General features: G+C 45.0%; 1 protein-coding gene across 10 annotated transcripts in view; it reads left to right on the top strand.

The window, feature by feature from the left end:
* Positions 1-2,591: 2,591 nt before the first annotated feature.
* The window catches only part of Phf8 (PHD finger protein 8), a 112,123-nt gene continuing 94,656 nt past the window's right edge, over positions 2,592-20,058 (top strand). For 2 of the 10 annotated variants that reach the window (XM_042684842.1, XM_042684849.1), the window contains exons 1-2: positions 3,624-3,763; positions 4,912-5,094. In XM_042684842.1, coding sequence (XP_042540776.1) covers positions 4,997-5,094 — 98 coding nt within the window. In that variant the 5' untranslated portion in view covers positions 3,624-3,763; positions 4,912-4,996. The other 8 variants (XM_042684845.1, XM_042684848.1, XM_042684843.1 and 5 more) reach the window with 8 other exon arrangements.

A 20,058-nucleotide genomic window follows, 5' to 3' on the forward strand; every position in this document is an offset into this window, starting at 1 on the left:
ACCTGTTTCTGAGGCTCCTTCACATGTTTTTTTTTTCTTCCTTCTTCCCCTCCCCTTTTTAAATAGAGTCTTGCTACATAGCTCAGGCTGGCCTCAAACTTGTGATCCTCCTTCCTCAGTCTCTTGAATCTCTCCTTTTCCTCCCACTTTCCCTCTCCCCTGCTAGAACTCGGGGTCTGGGTTCTGTGCCTTAGCTTTTTCCAACCAAGGTTTGGCACTCTACACTAGAGCCACATCTCCATTTCTGGCTTTTTTTTGGTTTAGTGGAGATAAGAGTCATGGACTTTCCTGCCTAGGCTGGCTTGGAAGTGTAATTCTGAGTATTTAGGATTACAATCCTGAGTAGTTACCATGAACCATTGGTGCCTAGCCCAAACTTTTTTTTTTTTTTTTGCTTGTCCTGGGGCTTGAACTCAGGGCCTGGGCACTGTCCCTGAGCTTCTTTTGCTCTACCACTCTACCATTCTACCACTTGAGCCACAGCACCACTTCTGCCTTTTTCTGTTTATGTGGTACTGAGGAATTGAACCCAGGGTTTTTGTGCATGCTAGACAGGGCTCTACCACTAAGCCACATTCCCAGCCCCACACGTTTTCTTTTAAGAGGTCTAATTTTGATGCTCAGGCTGGCTCATAACTCGTATGTTAAAGCAATTCTCTTTATTCAGCCTTCCAAGTAGCTGGGACTATAGTTGCATACCCCTATGCCCATTTTATTTTATACTTTGTAGGAAGTATTTGTGTGCTTATTAGGCCTTGTGTTCTGTTACTGGTCTGCTGCCCTGATTGGTGATTTTCTACTGTAGCCCTTTTCATCTTTCTGTGCCTAGCCCCTAATCCATCCACCCTCACTGATTAGGAAATAGGTGTCTACATCTACATGTTTGTTCTATCTTTTTGTCCCTCCCTGCCTCCTTCTATCTCTCCCTTCCTTCCTTTTTTCTTTGCTGGTCCTGAGGCATGAACTCTGGGCTTGGGTGCTGTCTTTGAGCTCCTATGTGCTTAAGGGTAGCACCCTACTCTGGGCTTGGGTGCTGTCTTTGAGCTCCTATGTGCTTAAGGGTAGCACCCTACTAATCAAGCCACAGCTCTACTTCAGGCCTTTTCTGAGTAGTTTATTGGAGATATAATCTCACCGATTTTTCTGCCCAGGATGGCCTCAAACCATGATCCTAGGATCCCAGCCTCTTGAATAGCTAGGGTTACAGGCATGAGCCAACTATGCCAGGCTTCTTATTTCTTTCCTTTTCTTTTCTCCCTCCTTCTCTCTCACTCACTCTCTACCTCCTTCCTCCTCTTCCCCCTCTCCCCTTAGCCCTCCTCCTCTTCCTGCTTCTCCTCTTTCCTCTTGTTAACCACTCCCTCCTTCCCTCTTTCCTCCCTCCCTCTCTCTCTCTCCCCCCCTCTCCCTCTCCCTTCCCCCCCTCTCTCCCTCCCCCTCTCTCCCTCTCTCTCTCTCCCTCTCTCTCTCTTCAGATCCAGTCGAGGGCCTGAACGCTGTCCCTCAGCTCTTCAGCTCAAAGCTAGGGCTCTACCACTTGAGCCACAGCGCCATTTGCGGCTTTTTTTTCTGCTTAAGTGGTGCTGAGGAATCGAACCCAGGACCTCATGCATGCAAGGCAAGTGCTCTACCACTGAGCCACCTTCCCAGCCCATCCCCTCTCTCTGTCTCTTAACTCTTCCCTGTCTTCCTCTCTTTTGTGCTAGTGATGGATTTGCATTCAGGGCTTGGCTGCTGCACTTAACTTTTTTGCTCAAGGTTAGTGCTTTACCACTTGAGTCATAGTTCCATTTTAGGCTTTTTTTTGGTATTTATGCGATAAGAATTTCATAGGCTGGCTTCAAACAGTGAAGCTTCAGATCACAGTCTCTTGAGTAGCTGGTATTACAGGCCTGAGCCACTGGCGCCCAGCTCCTTTAGCCTTTTCAGTCAAGGCTGGCAATCTACCACTTGAGCCACAGTTCCTCTTCTAGCTTTTTGTTGGCTAATAGGAAATAAAGAGCCTTTTGGACGTTCTTCTGGGGCCCCAGCAAAACTTCCTTTACAAGTCCCTGTGTGTGTGCTGATACTGGGGCTTGAACTCGGGCCTTTGAACTCACACGTTTTTTTCTTACACTCAAGGCTGTTCTACCACTTGAGCCATGCTGCTACTTCTTGCATTTTCTAAAATGGTTGGACCCTTTAAGAAAGTGCTACCCTATAAGTAAAGACTAGAGAAACTTCTAGAATGTTCGAGGAAACCAGCGCCATCTTCAAACACGTGTAGCGCTGAACCTGTAGTCAGATAAGAATCTTGGAACGCAGTACGTGAAAATCCTTGAATCCGCGTTTGCACAGGACTGAATTGAAACACAGGGTAAGCGAAGGGTGCTTGTGAGAGGTGAGCTGTTTTATAGGAGGGACCAGTGTCTGCAGCCGGAGGTGGGGGGTGTAGTATGGGGTGCAAGGTTCAACTTCGCTGCTCCCAACTCAAGTCAGCAGCTTTTTAAAACCTGTGTCCTCCATTGGGGACAATCAGTTTCCCTCACTGCATGAAGGCGAAAGGACTCAGAGACCTTCGAAAAGAGCTTCGTTGTGGAAAGAGCATAGTAAAGACTAGCGAGCTAGCCTCAGTGAGTATTTTGCCTTTATCAGGCTGAAGCCCGCCCTAGTGGCCACCCTTTAATTTTGCAGTTTGGAGTCACATCTCACAGGAGGTGGAGGCTTAGGAGGGGAGTAAGGGGAGTGCAAAGGGGGGGTGTTGTGTGCGGCGTGTATTGTGTGTGCGCGCGTGTGTCTGTATAGGAGAGTAGCGTTGTTTAACTCCTTGTTTGCCCGGAGGGGGGGGAGGGGCTGAAGGAAGCGAAGGAAGAAGGGAAGGGAAAAAAGGCTGGGAAGTTTCTGGACCCACTCAAAATGGAGCCCAGCCTCTGCCTCGCCTAAGATGGCGGCGTCCCCGCCCCTCCGCTAAAAATTTCCGTCGGTAATTGGATGCCTTGAAGAGAAGAGCGGGTCCAAAGGTTGCTAGGTCCCACCCCTTCCCTCCCAAGGCATCGCTCCGCCCATTGCTGGCGTCACGCGGGAGCCAGCAGCTGGCATTTGTTACCCGCCTCCACCACGCTCACCTCGTCTGCCCGGTCCTCATAAGATGGCGGTTAGCTCGTCTCTCTGAGGTAGTGCTGCCACTCTCAATATGGTACCTGTTTATCCCTTATTTTCTCCTCCCCTCTCCGCCTGAACTTCCTCATTATTTTGAATAAACTTTATTGACTACTCGGAATTGCCTACCGCCGCCAGCGGGCTTCTCTAGGCGACTTTTTGGGACGCCTTTTTTTTTTTTTTTTTAATTTTTGTAATCCTGTGGCTGATTAACTCGTTCCTCCTTGGTTTGCTCGTGGCTATCTTGCTAGCTCAACCAACGACGACGTTTGCTCGTTCTCTGGGGCAGACACTGGACTAGGCCTGGGCTGCGGTTGTTCTAGTAGGCCCGAACGGGCAGACTGTGGGAAGTACTGTGGAGAAAGCTGCCCAGAAGCCCCGTGGGGCGGCGAACGCGGCGCGACCCCGCGGGTGTCTCTGAGGAAGGGCGAGCGAGGTTCGCAGCTTTTTAGTGACATTCCCAGAATTCGGCGCGCGCCGCCGCTGGGGCCGGAACTGCCGGGCAAGCAGAGCCTCCGCGGAGCGACGCGCTGGGAGGCGACGCGCTGCCCCGGAGCGAGCCTCGCTGTTGGCGAGTGTCTGGAGCTGAGCTCCTCAAGCGTTAAGAGACCTTTACAGCCTTTGGGTAATGAAGAGGACTTTATAGGGGTCGAGACCGAGGACATTTCTGGGCAGGTTTGGGGCGCGCCGAGGTTTCTGTCAGTTGGGGAGGCGTAACGAGATTTTCGTTAAGTTTTTTTTTTAAGGGCTGTAAAGGAGAATAGTCTTGTCAGTTTAGGGGGGTGGTCGAATATTACATCGCTGCCAGTCTTGGGGTGTGGGGGGGCACCCTGGTCAGTTTGGGAGAAACTGCCTGCCATTTCTGAGCGGTTGTTTTTTTGTTTTTTTGTTTTTTAGTTTTTGGAGTGTGAGGAAATTCTCGGCAGGTAGGGCGGAGGTGGGGGAGCTTGAGGAACACCCCCCCTTTTTTACGTGTAAGGGGTACGAGGAGAACCCTGTCAGCTTTCGAATAATGGGAAAAATCGGGGGTTCTTTTCGAGTGTCTGTGGGGGGGGGGCGGGGGGGGAGGCTGGACGACACTCCTGACTGGCTGGGGAAGGAGTGATTTCGGCAGTGACGGAGAGGACCATTTAAACTCTCCCGACGCGAACCCTCAACTGTGATTTGAGTTGGGCACCTCGGTCTTGTCTGACTCTCTCCTTAAGGCTTTGAGGTAATTTTCACGGAACCTAAGCAACCTTTGGGTGTTTGATGGCTCCGGCTTTTTTTTTTTTTTTGGCGCGCAGGGTGATGGTGGTTGTTTCTAAGACAACCCTCCCCCCCCCCCCCCCCCCCTCACGCGTGCGCTCGCGCCTCATTTTTTTAGGCTTTGCTTTGGCGTCATAATAAACAGAGCCGGGAGCCCTGGGAGGCAAGAGAACAGCGTTAGAGAAGGTTCACGGAGGAATTAAAGCTGCTTCCTGAAAGGTGTCTAATATTTCTGTGAAGCTGGGAAAGTTGTCACCGACGCCTTCTCAGCCCCGAGGGGGTACGGGCGAGGGCACTTCAGAGACTAAGCCCAACCTTTCGTTTTTGTTTTTTTTTAATGTGCAAGTAATTCTTCAGGCTTGGGTACACCTTTCTGGGATTGCCCACCATATAGCCTCAGCTGTGTTGCTTCTCCGCAGAGGGAACGCCTTACTTCAGCACTGTGGGTTGGTTAGGGCACTGGATGGGGATGGGAACATGTACCTTATTCTTATTCACTCTGTGAAAAGTGTTGTTTGTGTCCAGCCTTAGAGGGACAACGCTGCTGCCTCTAGCTGCACTTAACACCGTAAACCTGGCTTACCGCAGGAAGCTCCTGGACCCGCTGAAGATGGCCTCAGTGCCTGTGTATTGCATCTGTCGGCTGCCTTATGATGTGACCCGCTTCATGATAGAGTGTGACACATGCCAGGACTGGTTTCATGGCAGGTAAGAGGTCCAGGCTGGGAACAGGGTGCACTGACCAGCTATATTATTCCCTTGCTCCTTTACTCATCTCTGTTTTAGCTTCCTGCTCAGAAACCACCCTCCTCCCCAACTTAATTCCAACCTACCTACCAGACCAGTTATTCCCTTGCGCCTTTACAGACCAGTGCTTAGCTGATATTGGCTTCTCTGGTTTCTTTCTCAATTTCCCCTTACATATTTTTTCTTGTATTTTCTTTTGAAAAAACATTATGTATATATGCATATATTCATATGCATGTAAATATATGCATATACATGTATATATCTGATTTCAGAGAGATGTATACAGAAAACTTTGTTTTCTGGCAGTTGGGTTGCCTCAAACTCTGATTCTAAGGAAGGCAGTAGTACTACATATTTTAGATATGTGTCCCATGAGTGTGGATTTCTTTGCTCCTTGCTATCAGAATGGCCTTGGGCAAGTTGCTTTGCCTCTGTGAGCCTCATTATCTTCAGGTGAAGGCAGAGATAGAATAGCATGTTATTTCTACACTGTCTGTAGAACCATCCAACTAAACTGAATTAAGTAGAAGCGATATTGGGTAAAACATCAGGAGTAAAACCACTAATGATTTTTCTCTAGTTTAACCAACTGTGCACATAAGCACCTGTCACCCAGGTATTATGAGGAGTTTACTATGTGGAATAAAACTTAATTTTATCCTATTATTGGGTCTTACATCTCAGCTCTAGAGAGATAATCATGATGGGGATTTGTACCCTAGAATATGATAGAACAATGTACGGTGGGCTGGGAAGGTGGCTCAGTGGTAGAGCACTTGCCTTGCATGCATGAGGCCCTGGGTTTGATTCCTCAGCACCACATAAGCAAAAAGAAAAAAAAGCCAGAAGTGGCACTGTGGCTCAAGTGGTAGAGTGCTAGCCTTGAGCTGAAGAGCTGAGGGACGGTGCCCAGGCCCAGAGTTCAGGCCCCACGACCGGACCCAAAAAACCAAACCAAACCAAACCAATGTATGGTATCCTCTTCCAGTTAGATTTTAAAAATTTCGGTTGTCACTAGTCTTCCAGAGGAACTCTTCCTGTTCTGGGAAAAATCAAGCTAAAGGTGCTAGTGCTGCCAAAATCCTCAGGATACTTGAGGTAGGAGACTTCAAAAGCCAGCCTGGGTTACATAGACCTGTCCCAGAAAACAAAGGACTGAAGATATAGCTCAAGTGGTACACCTTCAGTAGTGAACAAGAGTGAGAGGTCCTGAGTTCAAGCCTTGGTACCAGCACAGAAAACAGTAACAACAATATTTGCTGAGCACTGGTGGCTCATGCCTGTAATCCTAGCTACTCAGGAGGCCCATGCAGAAAAGTCCAAGAGATGCTATCTCCAGTTAACCATAAAAAAGCTGGACTGGAGGGGCTAAGAGGGTGGCTCAGTGGTAGGGTGCTTGCCTTGTATGCATGAGGCCCTGGGTTTGATTCCTCAGCACCACATAAGCAGAAAAAGCCGAAAGTGTTGCTGTGGCTCAAGTGGTAGACTACTCATCTTGAGCTGAGGAGCTAAGGGACAGCACCCAGGCCCAGAGTTCAGGCCCCACAACCAACCAAAAAAGCTCACTGTAGGCATGGCTCAAGTGGTAGAGTACTAGCCATGAGTGGGAAAAACTGAGCAAGAATGAAAACATATGGTACCTGCACAAAAAATATACTTGGCCCTGAGAGAGAACTTCCCCCATATAGCACATCCAAATGTGTATTTAACTGATTTTTATTGAGTGTTTACTGTATGCCAGATATAGACTTTTATTTGGTGCCTCATGTTATTTAAGAGAGAGCCCAACCTAGAGGGGAGGTCTTTTCCTTTGCCCTGAGGATTAAGATGTTTTGGGGATTCCTAGTGCTGATCAAGTCATGCCTCAGCTTAAAATTTTTCAGTGGCCAAGCATTCCTGTAGGTCTATGCCTATAGTCCTGGCTATTCATGAGTTTGAAAGCTAGGGTTTGAAGCCAGCCTGGTCAGGCACAAATCTGAAAGTAACTACCAAAAAAGCCAAAAAAGAACTGGAGGCTTGGCCCAAGTGGTAGACCATCAGCTTTGAGTGAAAAAACCAACCAAAAGCACAAGGCCTTGAGTTCAAGCCTCAGTACCAGCACACAAAACAATTCTTTCAGTCGTTCCCTTACAAACTGAAATTCAGACCTTTTTTTTGGGGGGGGGGGGTGTCCGGTCATGGGGCCTGAACTCTGGGCCTGGGCGCTATCCCTCACCTCTTCAGCTCAAAGCTAGCGCTCTACAACTTGAGCCACAGCGCCACTTCTGGCTTTTTTCTTTTTGTTTATGTGGTGCCTCAGGCATGCAAGGCAAGCGCTCTACCACTGAGCCACCTTCCTAGCCCCGAAATTTCGGGGCCTTTGTGATATACTTGCTGCTTGTTTTCACTTGAACTCTGTAGCTGATGCTTTCACTCATAGGCTAGTGAGCTACTACCTGAGACATGCCTCCAACCCCAGAGTGTTGGTTCTCTTTTCTTTTTTCATCTTTTCCTTTCATTTTTAAAATCAGAGACTGGGACTCAAACTGGGTATCTAATGTTTTCACTCATTGGCTATTAGTGCTCCACCTACCCCTCACTTTTGTGTGTGTGTGTTGATAAAGGAGCTTGAACTCAGGGCCTGGGCACTCTTCCTGAGCTGCTTTCCCTCAAGGCTAGCACTCTACCACTTGAGCCACAGCTCCATCTCCAGCATTTTTTGTGATTAATTAAAAAGCCTCTGGACTTAATCTGCCTGGGGCTCTTTTTTTTAATGGTCTGGGTCTTGAAGTCAGGGCCTGGGCGCTGTCCCCGAGCTTTTGTATTCAAGGCTAGTACTCTACCATTTGAGCCCTTTGCAGCTTTTGCTGGTTAATTGGAAGTAACAGCCTCATAGACTTTCCTGCCCAGCTGGCTTTGAATCACAATCCTCAGATCTCAGCCTTCTGAGTAGCTAGGATTATAGGAGCGAGCCACTGGTGTCCAGCTTCCTTGTTCTTTATGTCCCAGCAAAACTAGTTTTGTGAAAATGTTATGCAACTTTTTGTCTCTTTGTCTTTGCCCATGCTATTCCCAGTGATACACTCCCCTTTACATTTCACAGAATATTTCTTCTGTAAAACACCTCCTTCCTCGCAATTTATGTGCATCCTTATTAAAAATAATTATTTCACTTATTACCTGACTTATGTAACTGTAACGCATCTGTATATCACCTTTTTTTTGCCAGTCCTGGGGCATAAACTCAGGGCCTGGGCACTGTCCCTAAGCCTTTCTGTGCTCAAGGCTAGCTAGCACTTTAACATTTGAGCCACAGCACCACTTCTGTTTTTTTTTTCTGTTTATGTGATACTGAGGAATCGAAGGCTTCATGAATGCTAGGCAAACACTCTACCACTAAGCCACATTCCTAACCCCTGTACATCACCTTTATAATAATCATAAAAACAATTATTTCAGTGGGACACTGGTGCTCTTGCCTATAATCCGAACTACTTCAGACTGAAATCTGGAAAGTCCATGAGACTTTCCATCTCCAATTAACCACTAAAAAGCCAAAGTGGAGCTGTGACTCAAGTACTAATAGAGTGCCAGCCTTAGGGAAAAAGCTAAGGGACAGTGCCCAGTACCCGAGTTCAAAGCCCCAGTACCAGCACACACAAAAAATTCATATCATGTCTTTGTCATTCATTTCGAAAGAGCTCCCTGAGGGTGGGTCATGATGTTATCTTTTCCTTTTTGTTTCCCCTATACCCTGGTTCAATGCCAAACATACTAATAGATGCTGAGTGAGTGAGTGTGTGTGTGTGTGTGTGTGTGTGTGTGTGTGTATGTGTATGTGTGTATAGATATATTTTTTTTTTGGTTCGGTCGTGGGTCTGAACTCTGGGCCTGGGCGCTGTCCCTCAGCTCTTCAGCTCAAGGCTAGCGCTCTACCACTTGAGCCACAGCGCCACTTCCGGCTTTTTTTCTGCTTATGTGGTACTGAGGAATCGAACTCAGGGCCTCATGCATGCAAGGCAAGCGCTCTACAACTGAGCCACCTTCCCAGCCCTGAGTATGTTTTTGAGTGAATGAATGAATGAATCTTCATGGAAACTATTGCTTGTGGCATTTAATTTGGATTCTGCAGAAAGTATGTAAGCTCATACCTGGAAAATAGGCTTCTGCCCACGATATAGGGAATGGAGAATAAGAATACTTTCTGAGTATATAACTCTGTGTCAGACTCTATGATAGGAACTTAGTGTAAATTATTTATACAAATATATAATCTAGCCCCAAATTAGACTTTTTTTTGACAGTCCTGGGGCTTGAACTCAGGGCCTGAGCACTGTCCCTGAGCTTCTTTTGCTCAAGGCTAGTGCTCTACTACTTGAGCCACAGCACCACTTCTGGCTTTTTCTGTTGATGGGGTATTGAGGAATGGAACCCAGGGCTTCATGCACACTAGGCAAACACGCTACCACTGAGCCACATTCCTAGCCCCCAAATTAGACTTTTAAATTAGATCTTATAAAATGTTTTTATGAGACAATTTTTTTTGTGGAAAAGGCAGAAAAGCAATGTAGAAATAAGTGAAAGTCATCTATCTACTATTTGGCACAATCAAATTTTTTGTTGCATTATCTCTGATCTTGACTTAAAAACATAAATATAAGCCAGGCACAGATGGCCTATATATTTAAACCTAGCTGCTCAGGAGGATGAGATCTGAGGATTCCAGTTGAAACTAGCCCTAGCAGACAAGTCCATGACGCTTATCTCCATTTAACTAGCAAAAAGTTGGAAGTGGAATTATTGTGGCCCAAGCAGTAGAGTACCAGCCCTGAGTGAAAAAGTTAGGGACAGTGCCCAGACCCTGAGTTCAAGCCCCCGTGTTGGCACAAGATAAAAAATGTATTTTAATAGAGATTATATTATGAATAACATTTTATAACACATTTTTTATTCCTGCCTAACATAATAAGTGGATATTTTCCATGTCACAAAATTTTGATGTCCTGGTTGTGGATATTTGTCACTAGTTACTTGATCATTTCCGTCATGGCTAATATATACCTACATTATTTGTACCATTTTATTTATTTATTTTTTGGTCGGTCATGGGGCTTGAACTCTGGGCTTGGGCACTGTCTCTGCGCTCTTCAGCTCAAGGCGAGTGCTCTACTGCTTGAGCCACAGCGCCACTTCCGGTTTTCTAGTGGTTTATTGGAGATAAGAGTTTCATGGGCTTTCCTGCCCGGGCTGGCTTTGAACCTCGATCCTCAGATCTCAACCTGCTGAATAGCTAGGATTACAGGCATGAGCCATCGGTGCCCGGCCCTTTTTATTTTATAAATAAAATGCTTTTGTGACAAACTTTGAGGATTCTATGAAGATTTTCGTCTTGATATGAGTTTTGTTTAAAATAAAAAGAAAAACATGTGGTGAGCATCTTTGCACAGTAGGCACTTGACATAAGGAACACCACTGAGGCCTTTAAGAATTTCAGACTTACAAATAGGAAAGTGTATTTGTGGACAAGGGCCTTCTTTAATTACATTATCCATGGAGTGTCCTGTGTTTCAATGTATACCCTGAAACAAGTAAACTGCCTTAATTTTTTTAAATGAAAGAAACTATTAAAAAATTTTTTTCTTCTACTTTTTCTATGGGCTTTCAGAGAACAAGGAAGCTAGCTTAGAATCAGATCCTTGGTGGGTGGCTGCTCTTGCTTACTCAGTACATTTCTTTCTCCCAAAGCTGACACAATTCCATTTAAGTTTATTTTTCAAGAACAATTGAAAATTACTAAATGTTGATTATAGACTTTTTCATAGTTAACATAAGCTTTACATCCATTCACATTTCTAGTACATTTCTTGTTCCATTAGGGATTATGTGGTTTAATGCTACGTGTGTGTGTGTGTGTGTGTGTGTGTGTGTGTGTGTGTGTGTGTGTGTGTGTGTGTGTGTGTGTGTGTGTGTGTGTGTGTGTGTGCGTGCGTGCGTGCGCGCGCGCGCGCGAGTGTACTGTGTGCATGTGCTAGTACTGGGGCTTTTTCACTCTACCTCTTGAGCTACAGTTCAATTCTAGCTTTTTGGTGATTAATTGGAGATGAGTCTCCTGGACTAGTTTTGAACCTTGATCCTCAGATCTCAGTTTTTTGAGTAGCTAGGGTTATAGGTGTGAACCAACAGTGCCCAGCTTGGTTTAAACTTTGAATTATCCATTTCCAGAGCCTTGGATCTCAAGAATAGAAAAACAGCTGGGTGCCGGTGGCTCACGCCTGTAATCCTAGCTACTCTACTGAGGAGGCTGAGATCTGAGGATCACGGTTCAAAGCCAGCCCGGGCAGAAAAGTCCGTGAGACTCTTATCTCCAATAAGCCACTAGAAAACCGGAAGTGGCACTGTGGCTCAAGCAGTAGAGCGCTAGCCTTGAGCTGAAGAGCTGAGGGACAGCGCCCAAGCCCAGAGTTCAGGCCCCATGACCGTCCAAAAAAAAAAAAAAAGAATAGAAAAACATGTTGTATAGTTTTCTTCCTCCTGAGAGAAGCCAGGTTTTACAAAAAACATAAAAACTTTGATTTGTGAAGTTTTTCCTCAGCCTTTAGTGTGCATCAGAATCACTTGGAAGACCAGTATTTTTAATTAATAAGTTTTTTAATTGTGAAAATACTGTAGAGGGGTTACAATTACATGAGCAAGATAATGTGTACGTTTCTTTTTTTTTTTTTTGTCGGTCATGGGCCTTGAACTCTGGGCCTGGGCGCTGTCCCTCAGCTCTTCAGCTCAAGGCGAGCACTCTACCACTTGAGCTACAGCGCCACTTCCGGTTTTCTGGTGGTTTTATAGGAGATAGGAGTCTCATGGTCTCTCCTGCCCGGGCTGGCTTTGAACCGTGATCCTCAGATCTCAGCCTCCTGAGTAGCTAGGATTACAGGGGTGAGCCACCAGCGCCCGGCTAATGAGTACATTTCTTATCAAGCATTGTTGCCTCCTCCTCTGTGTCCCCTTACCATCCCAGCCCTCCCATTCCCTCCCCCCCCCAGACCAGTTTTAAGACAGGATAGGTAGAATTAAACATTGGTGTTTCTGATTCAGTATGAGAGTTGGCCTTATACTTGAGGACCACTGATCTTGATTTCTTACCTTTCTGTGGAGTGTGATAATTTCTGATACTGGAGGATAAATGACCTAATATAACTGTATGCCAGTCATTATTAAAGAGTTATCAACTGGCAATTTTTAAAGTGTTACAAATGTTATTGAAGTTAACATCTCATAAAGTCATACTTAACAAATTGTAAAATTTTCACACATGTAATCTGTGTTAAGATACCCTTTTCTCCAAATGTCAGAAACGTACTTTTTTTGTGTGTATTGGTATTGGGGCGTGAACTCAGGGCCTTGTACTATCATTGGCTTTTCTTCTTGAGGCAAGCCCTCCACACACTTGAGTCACACCCCCACCCCAAAAATGTACTTTTGTGTTGTGTTGGTTGTAGGGCCTGAACTCTGGGCCTGGGCACTGTCCCTCAGCTCTGCAGCTCAAGGATAGTACCTTGAGCTACCACTTGAGCCACAGCACCACTTCCAGCTTTTTCTGCTTATGTGGTGCTGAGGAATTGAACCCAGGGCCTACTGCATGCAAGGCAAGCACTCTTCCACTGAGCCACCTTCCCAGCCCCCAAAATGTACTTCTGTGTGTGTGTGTGTGTGTGTGTGTGTGTGTGTGTGTGTGTGTGTGTGTGTGTGTGTGTGTGTGTGTTTCTTTTTTTTTGGTCATGGGGCTTGAACTCAGGGCTTGGGTGCTACTGTTCCTGAAATTTTTCACTCAAGACCACCAATTGGAGCCACCTCTCCACTTCCAGTTTTCTGGTGGTTAATCAGAGATATGAGTCTCATGGACTTTCCTGCTCAGGCTGGCTTTGAGCCTCAATCCTCAGATCTTAGCCTCCTCAGTAGCTAGGATTACAGTCAAGCCACTGGTGTCTGGCAAATGTCCTGGTTTTAATTATATAAAAGGTCTTTAGAAAGTCAAATCTATTGTCTGTATTGGATTAGAAAACAATGTCTTTTTTCATAAAATTTATGTTAAGAAGCCCTGCTTGTTTGTACACATTGCAACACTCTTTTTTTGGGGCGGGGGGGTCCGGTCGTGGGGCCTGAACTCTGGGCCTGGGCGCTGTCCCTCAGCTTTTCAGCTCAAGGCTAGCGCTCTACCACTTGAGCCACAGTGCCACTTCTAGCTTTTTTCATTTTGCTTATATGGTGCTGAGGAATCTAACCCAGGGCCTCAGGCATGCAAGACAAGTGCTTTACCACTGAGCCATCTTCCCAGCCCCTGCAACACTCTTGTATAATACATTTTCCTCAGTTTTCCATAGGAGACTCCCATCTAGATTTCTCAGTGGTGAAGGTCTACTTGACTTTTTTTTTTTTTTGAGTCTGGTCGTGGAGCCTGAACTCTGGGCCTGGACACTGTCCCTCAGCTCTTCAGCTCAAGGCTAGCGCTCTACCACTTGAACCACAGCGCCACTTCCGGTTTTTTTCTTTTTGCTTATGTGGTGCTGAGGAATCGAACCCAGGGCCTCATGCTTGCAAGGCAAGCCCTCTACCACTGAGCCACCTTCCCAGCCCCTCCATTTGACTTTTTTATGTGTGTGTTTGTGTCTGAGACTGAGACTGGAACTCTGTATTTGATACTTGCTTACACTCATTGACTGGCATTCTACCACCTGAGTCATGCATCTAGCCCCAAATATTGATTCTTACAGCTGCCTGGGTATAAATATTCCCACCAGTGTCTGCCTTTTTATTCTCTCTGGAGATTCACATGTTTGCTACCTCAGGAATAAAACTCTTTTTTTTGGTCGGTCGTGGGGCTTGAACTCTGGCCTTGGGCACTGTCCCTGTGCTCTTCAACTCAAGACAAGTGCTCACAGCACCACTTCTGGTTTTCTAGTGATTTATTGGAGATAAAAGTCTCACGGATTGGGCTGGGAAGGTGGCTCAGCCTCTTGGCCTGGTTGCTCTGGAACCTTCTCTGGTAGGCTCCTGTGCTGGCATGTGTCCTGTGCAGGTGTGTTCTCAGTTGAAGCTGACCCACTTGTGAGCTCCTGGAAGCCCCAGAGGCAGCTTCAGGCTGCCCAAGCATATTCTTGGGTTGAAACTGGGTCTAAGCAATCTATATATACATATATATATATATATATATATTTATTTATTTATTTATTTATTTATTTGTCGGTCATGGGGCTTGAACTCTGGGCCTGGGCACTGTCTCTCAGCTCTTCAGTTCAAGGCTAGCACCTTACCACTTGAGCCACAGTGCCATTTCCATATTTCAAGAAATATATAATTTAGATGCACTCTAACCTTTGAGAACCATTGCTCTGCACTGGTGTTGAAAACTATTTTGCAACTATTTGCTGTTAGGGAGTTTTGGAAAAACATCTCATGCTGTTAAAGTTTTCCTGTTTTTAAAATTAGTATTTGAGCCGGGCTCTGGTGGCTCACGCCTGTAATCCTAGCTACTCAGGAGGCTGAGATCTGAGGATCGCGATTCAAAGCCAGCCCGGGCAGGAGAGTCCGTGAAACTCTAATGTCCAATAAACGACTAGAAAACCGGAAGTGACGCTGTAGCTCAAGTGGTAGAGCACTAGCCTTGAGCTGAAGCTTAGGGACAGTATTCAGGCCCAGAGTTCAAGCCCCAGGACCTACAAAAAAAACAAAAAACAAATAAAATTAGTATTTGAAGGAAAAAATAAAAAAAAATTAGTATTAAAGCTTGCTCACACCTGTTAATCTAGTGTCTCAGGAAGCTGAGACCTGGAACATGTCAATTCAAAGCTACCTAGGTAGAAAAATCTGTGATGATGTTAGGTCATAAATTAATAAACAAGGGACTGGGAAGGTGGCTCAGTGGTAGAGTGCTTGCCTTGCATGCATGAGGCCCTGATTTTGATTGCTCAGCACCACATAAGCAAAAAGAAAAAAGCCGGAGTGGCGCTGGGGCTCAAGTGGTAGAGCTCTAGCCTTGAGCTGAAGAGGTGAGGGACAGCGCCCAGGCCCAGAGTTCAGGTCCCACGACTGAACCCCCCAAAAATAAATTAATTAATGAACAAAGCATGATACTTGAGGTGGGGCTAAAGTGGTAGTATGCCAGCCATTAGCAAGAGTGCTTAAGGAGAATGCAAGGCCCTAATTTCAAGCACTGGTACCAATAAAAAAAGTTGTATGAGGGCTGGGAAGGTGGCTCAGTGGTAGAGCGCTTGCCTTGCATGCTCAAGGCCCTGGGTTCGATTCCTCAGCACCACATAAGAAAAAAGCCGGAAGTGGCGCTGTAGCTCAAGTGGTAGAGCGCTAGCCTTGAGCTGAACAGCTGAGGTACAGCGCCCAGACCCAGAGTTCAGGCCCCATGACCGGACCCCCCAAAAAAAAAAAAAAAGTTGTATGATACATTCTCAAGCAGCTGGTTGTGGCGTAATGCCCTGAGTTCAAGCCTCAGTACTGGCACCAATATAAAATGGGTGTGTGTGTGTGGGGGGGGGGGTGATACATCACCAAGGAGCTGTTTGTGGCATGAATTCAGGCACTGATGTGAGATCTAGGTTCAGATTCTGGCTCTTACAAAGGATTTCATCTCTGTTAGGCCTGTTTTACTGAGAATGATTTTATATAAATTTTTTTTTTTTGTCGTTCGTGTGGCTTGAACTCTGGGCGCTGTCCCTAAGCTCTTCAGCTCAAGGTGAGCGCTCTAGCACTTGAGCCACAATGCCACTTCCGGTTTTCTGGTGGTTAATTGGAGATAAGAGTCTCACAGACTTTCCTGCCTGGGCTGGCTTTGAACCATGATCTTCAGATCTTAGCTTCTTGAGTAGCTAGGATTACAGGCGTGAGCCACCAGCTCCCAGCAGAATGGTTATAATTTAAAGTGAGTTTCAGTTCATTTATGTGCAAATCACCATGTTTAAAATGTTATATCTAATCATCTTTATTAATCTTAGGAATTTCAAATTCATGAATTTTATTTAATAGTTATGGGATTATTCTAATGCTATTTTACATTGGGTTTGTTGTAATAGTTTAAAGTTTGGAAGAATTGATCCATTTCACTTAAGCTGTCAAATTTATGTTAGTATAATAGTTCATGTCCTTTTAACACTGGTAGACTCTATAATGATATATCTATGACATTACAAATATGTGTCATGAGCCAGGCGTTGGTGGCTCATGCCTGTTATCCTAGTTATTGAAGAGGCTGAGATCTTAGGATTGAGGTTCAAAGCGCCTGGGCAGGAAAGTCCATGAGACTCTTACTCCAGTAAATGACTCAAAAAAAGCTAGAAGTGGCACTGAGGCTTAAGTGGTAGAGCACTAACCTTGAGCACAAAGAAGCTTAGGGACAGTGTACTTTGGCCCTGTGTTCAAGCCCCAGGACTGGTAAAGGAAAATGTGTCATGGTGGGTGCTGATGGCTCTTACCTGTACTCCTGGCTACTCAGGAGGCTGAGATCTGAGGGTTATGAGGCTTATGAATGTCCCTGAAACTTTTCTCCCATTAACCACTGAAAAGCCACAAGTGGACCTAAAACTAGCCTTAAGCACAAATGCTCAAGGACAGCACCTAGCCTCTGTGCAAACTCCAGGACTGGCATACAAAAAAATTGTGCCTTGCCTTAAGAAGTTGTTTTTTTTTTTTTTTGTTGGTCGTGGGGCCTGAACTCTGGGCCTGGGTGCTGTCCCTCAGTTCTTCAACTCAAGGCTAGCTCTCTACCACCTGAGCCACAGTGCCACTTCCGGCTTTTTCTGCTTATGTGGTGCTGAGGAATCGAACCCAGGGCCTCATGCATGCAAGGCAAGCATTCTACCACTGAGCCACCTTCCCAGCCCTGCCTTAAGAATTTTTGTTTGCAGTATTGTGGTTTTTACTCAGGGTCTCATACTTGCTAGGTGCAGGTGTTCTAATAATTGAGCTATAAAACCATAGCCGTTTTCTTTGTCGGTTATGGGGCTTGAACTCTGGGCCTAGGTGCTGTCCCTGAGCTCTTCAGCTCAAGGCTACTTGAGCCACAGCGCCACTTTAGGTTTTCTGGTGGTTAATTGGAGATCAGAGTCTCACAGACTTTCCTGCCTGGGCTGGTGAACCATGATCCTCAGATCTCAGCCTCCTGAGTAGCTAGGATTTCAGGTGTAAGCCACCAGTGCGTGGCTCACATACCCATTTTTAACTTTCGTTATTTTTCAGGTAGGGATTGGTAGGTTATCTTAGGGTCAGCCTCTGATCCTCCTACCTATGGTATCTTGCATAGCTTAGATTGCAGGTGCACACAATCATACCTGCCTTATTCATTGAGAAGGGGTCTCAAAACCTCTTTGGCTCAAGCAGGCTTTGAATCCCTATCCTTCCAATCTACTTCTTGAGTAGCTGGGATTACAACTGTGTACCACCTTCCTGGATCTTTTTTACCACTCTTCTTTGTCAGATTTACTAGAGGTTTCTGTTTTATTTTGCTATTTCATTTTTATTTTTGTTTCACACATATCTTTTAAAGTACAGGTATTTTGTTTCACTGACTTTATTCTATTTTCCATTTCATTTATTTCTACACTTTATTATTTCAATTCTTCTGCTTTCATTGGGAGTTTTTCTCTGCTTTATCTAGTTCTTAGATTTTTGTTTGTGTTGTGTTTATGTGCTGGTATTGGGGCTTTAACTAGTTCCCAGGCCCTGAAGGCTGGCACTCTACTACTTGGGCCACACCTCCTCTTCCATCTTCTTTCTTTCTTTCCTTCTTTCTTTCTTTCTTTCTTTCTTTCTTTCTTTCTTTCTTTCTTTCTTTCTTTCTTTCTTTCTTTCTTTCTTTCTTTCTTTTCTTTCCTTCTTTCTTTCTTTTCTTTCCTTCTTTCTTTCTTTCTTTCTTTCTTTCTTTCTTTCTTTCTCTCTCTCTCTCTCTCTCTCTCTCTCTCTCTCTCTCTCCTTCCTTCCTTTCTTTCTTTCTTTCTTTCTTTTTCTTTTTTTGTTGGTCATGGGGCCTGAACTTTGGGCCTGGATGCTGTTCCTCAGCTCTTCAGCTCAAGGCTATCGCTCTATGTAGATCCTTGAGCCACAGCACCACTTCCGGCTTTTTCTGCTTATGTGGTGCTGAGGAATCAAACCCAGGGCCTCCTGTATGCAAAGCAAGCACTCTTCCACTGAACCACCTTCTCAGCCCTCTTTTTTCTTTTTCAACTAAGGTTAAATTTCCTTTTTATTTTTTTTTTTAATTTCCTTTTTTAATTTTCAATTTTTATTTTCTCTTGTTATTATAATGGTGATATACAGAGGGTTTACAGTTTTATAAGTTAAGTAATGAGTACACTTTTTTTTTTTGTTGGTTGTGGGGCCTGAACTCTGGGCCTGGGCGCTGTCCCTCAGCTCTTCAGCTCAAGCCACAGTGTTACTTCCTGCTTTTTCTGCTTATGTGGTGCTGAGGAATCAAAGCCAAGGCTTTATGTATGTGAGGCAAGCACTCTACCTCTGAGCCACCTTCCCAGCCCCATAAGTACACTTCTTTTTGGACAATGCTATCCCTTCCTTCACTCCCTCCCAGGTTTTTCCTCCACTTCCAGTTTTTTGGTGATTAATTGGAGATAAGAGTCCTAGCTAGCTTCAAACCGAGATTCTTAGATCTCAGCCTCTTGAATAACTAGAAATACAGGCATGAGACCCAGGGGCAGCTAGTTTTTAGATTATTGATAGAGACATTCCATCTTTTCTAATATAAGCATATAGTGCTACAAAATTACCCTCTCAATATTGATTTAATTGTGTCCCACAACCTTTGATATGTTTTACTTTTCATGTAGTTCAATGTATTTTTCAATTTTCCTTGAGATTTCATGCTTGACACATGAATTATGTAGATGTGTGTTTTGTTTTTGTGTTTGGGCCTGAGTGCTGTCACTGAGCTTTATTTTTTGGGTCCGGTTGTGGGGCCTGAACTCTGGGCCTGGACGCTGTCCCTCAGCTCTTCAGCTCAAGGCGAGCGCTCTACCACTTGAGCCACAGTGCCACTTCTGGCTTTTTTCTTTTTTCTTATGTGGTGCTGAGGAATCAAACCCAGGGCCTCATGCATGCAAGGCAAGTGCTCTACCACTGAGCCACCTTCCAGCCCTCACTGAGCTTTTTGTACTCAAGACTTGGTACTCTGTCACTTGAGCCACTTTCTGCTTTTTTATTTTTTTGGAGATAAAGTTCTCATGGGCTTTCTTGTCTGGGCTGGCTTTGAACCATTATCTTCAGATCTCAGTCTCCAGAGTAGCTGGGATTACCAGCATTAGCTATTGGTGCCTGGCTAGAAATGTGCTGTTTAATTTCTAAGTGTTTGTGGAATTTCCTGTTAGTTTTGTCATTGACTTGTACTTTATTTCCATAGTGATCACCACATAATTTTAGTTCCTTTAAATGTATTGAGATTTTATGTATGTATGTATGTATGTATGTACGTATGTATGTGAGTAGGTAGGTAGGTAGGTAGATTGATTGTGGGGCTTGAACTCAGGGCCTGTGCACTGTCCCTGAACTCTTGCTAAAAGATACCACTCTACCACTTTGAGCCACAGCTCCACTACTGGTTTTCTGTTGGTTAATTGAAGATGAGAGTCTCATGGGATTTTTGCCTGAGCTGACTTTAAATCGCGATCTTGAGATCTCAGCCTTCTTAGTAGTTAAGATTACAGGCATAAGCCACTGGCTCCCGGCTTGACATTTATCTTATAATCCATGATCAATTGAAAAGGATATGCATTTTGTCATTGGATGGAGTGTTCCATAAACGTCAATTAAGTGTACTATATTCATTATGGTATTGCTGAATTTTCTGATTTTTGCTGGTGTGTGTGTATAAATGATTGTTTATCTTATTTTACTTTTGTTTTGGTGTCAGTCCGTGGGCTATTTTTTTTCTTTTTT

The sequence above is a fragment of the Dipodomys spectabilis genome, unplaced genomic scaffold (genome assembly GCF_019054845.1).
Source record: "Dipodomys spectabilis isolate Male_0828 unplaced genomic scaffold, ASM1905484v1 ptg000091l, whole genome shotgun sequence".
NCBI lineage: Eukaryota > Metazoa > Chordata > Mammalia > Rodentia > Heteromyidae > Dipodomys > Dipodomys spectabilis.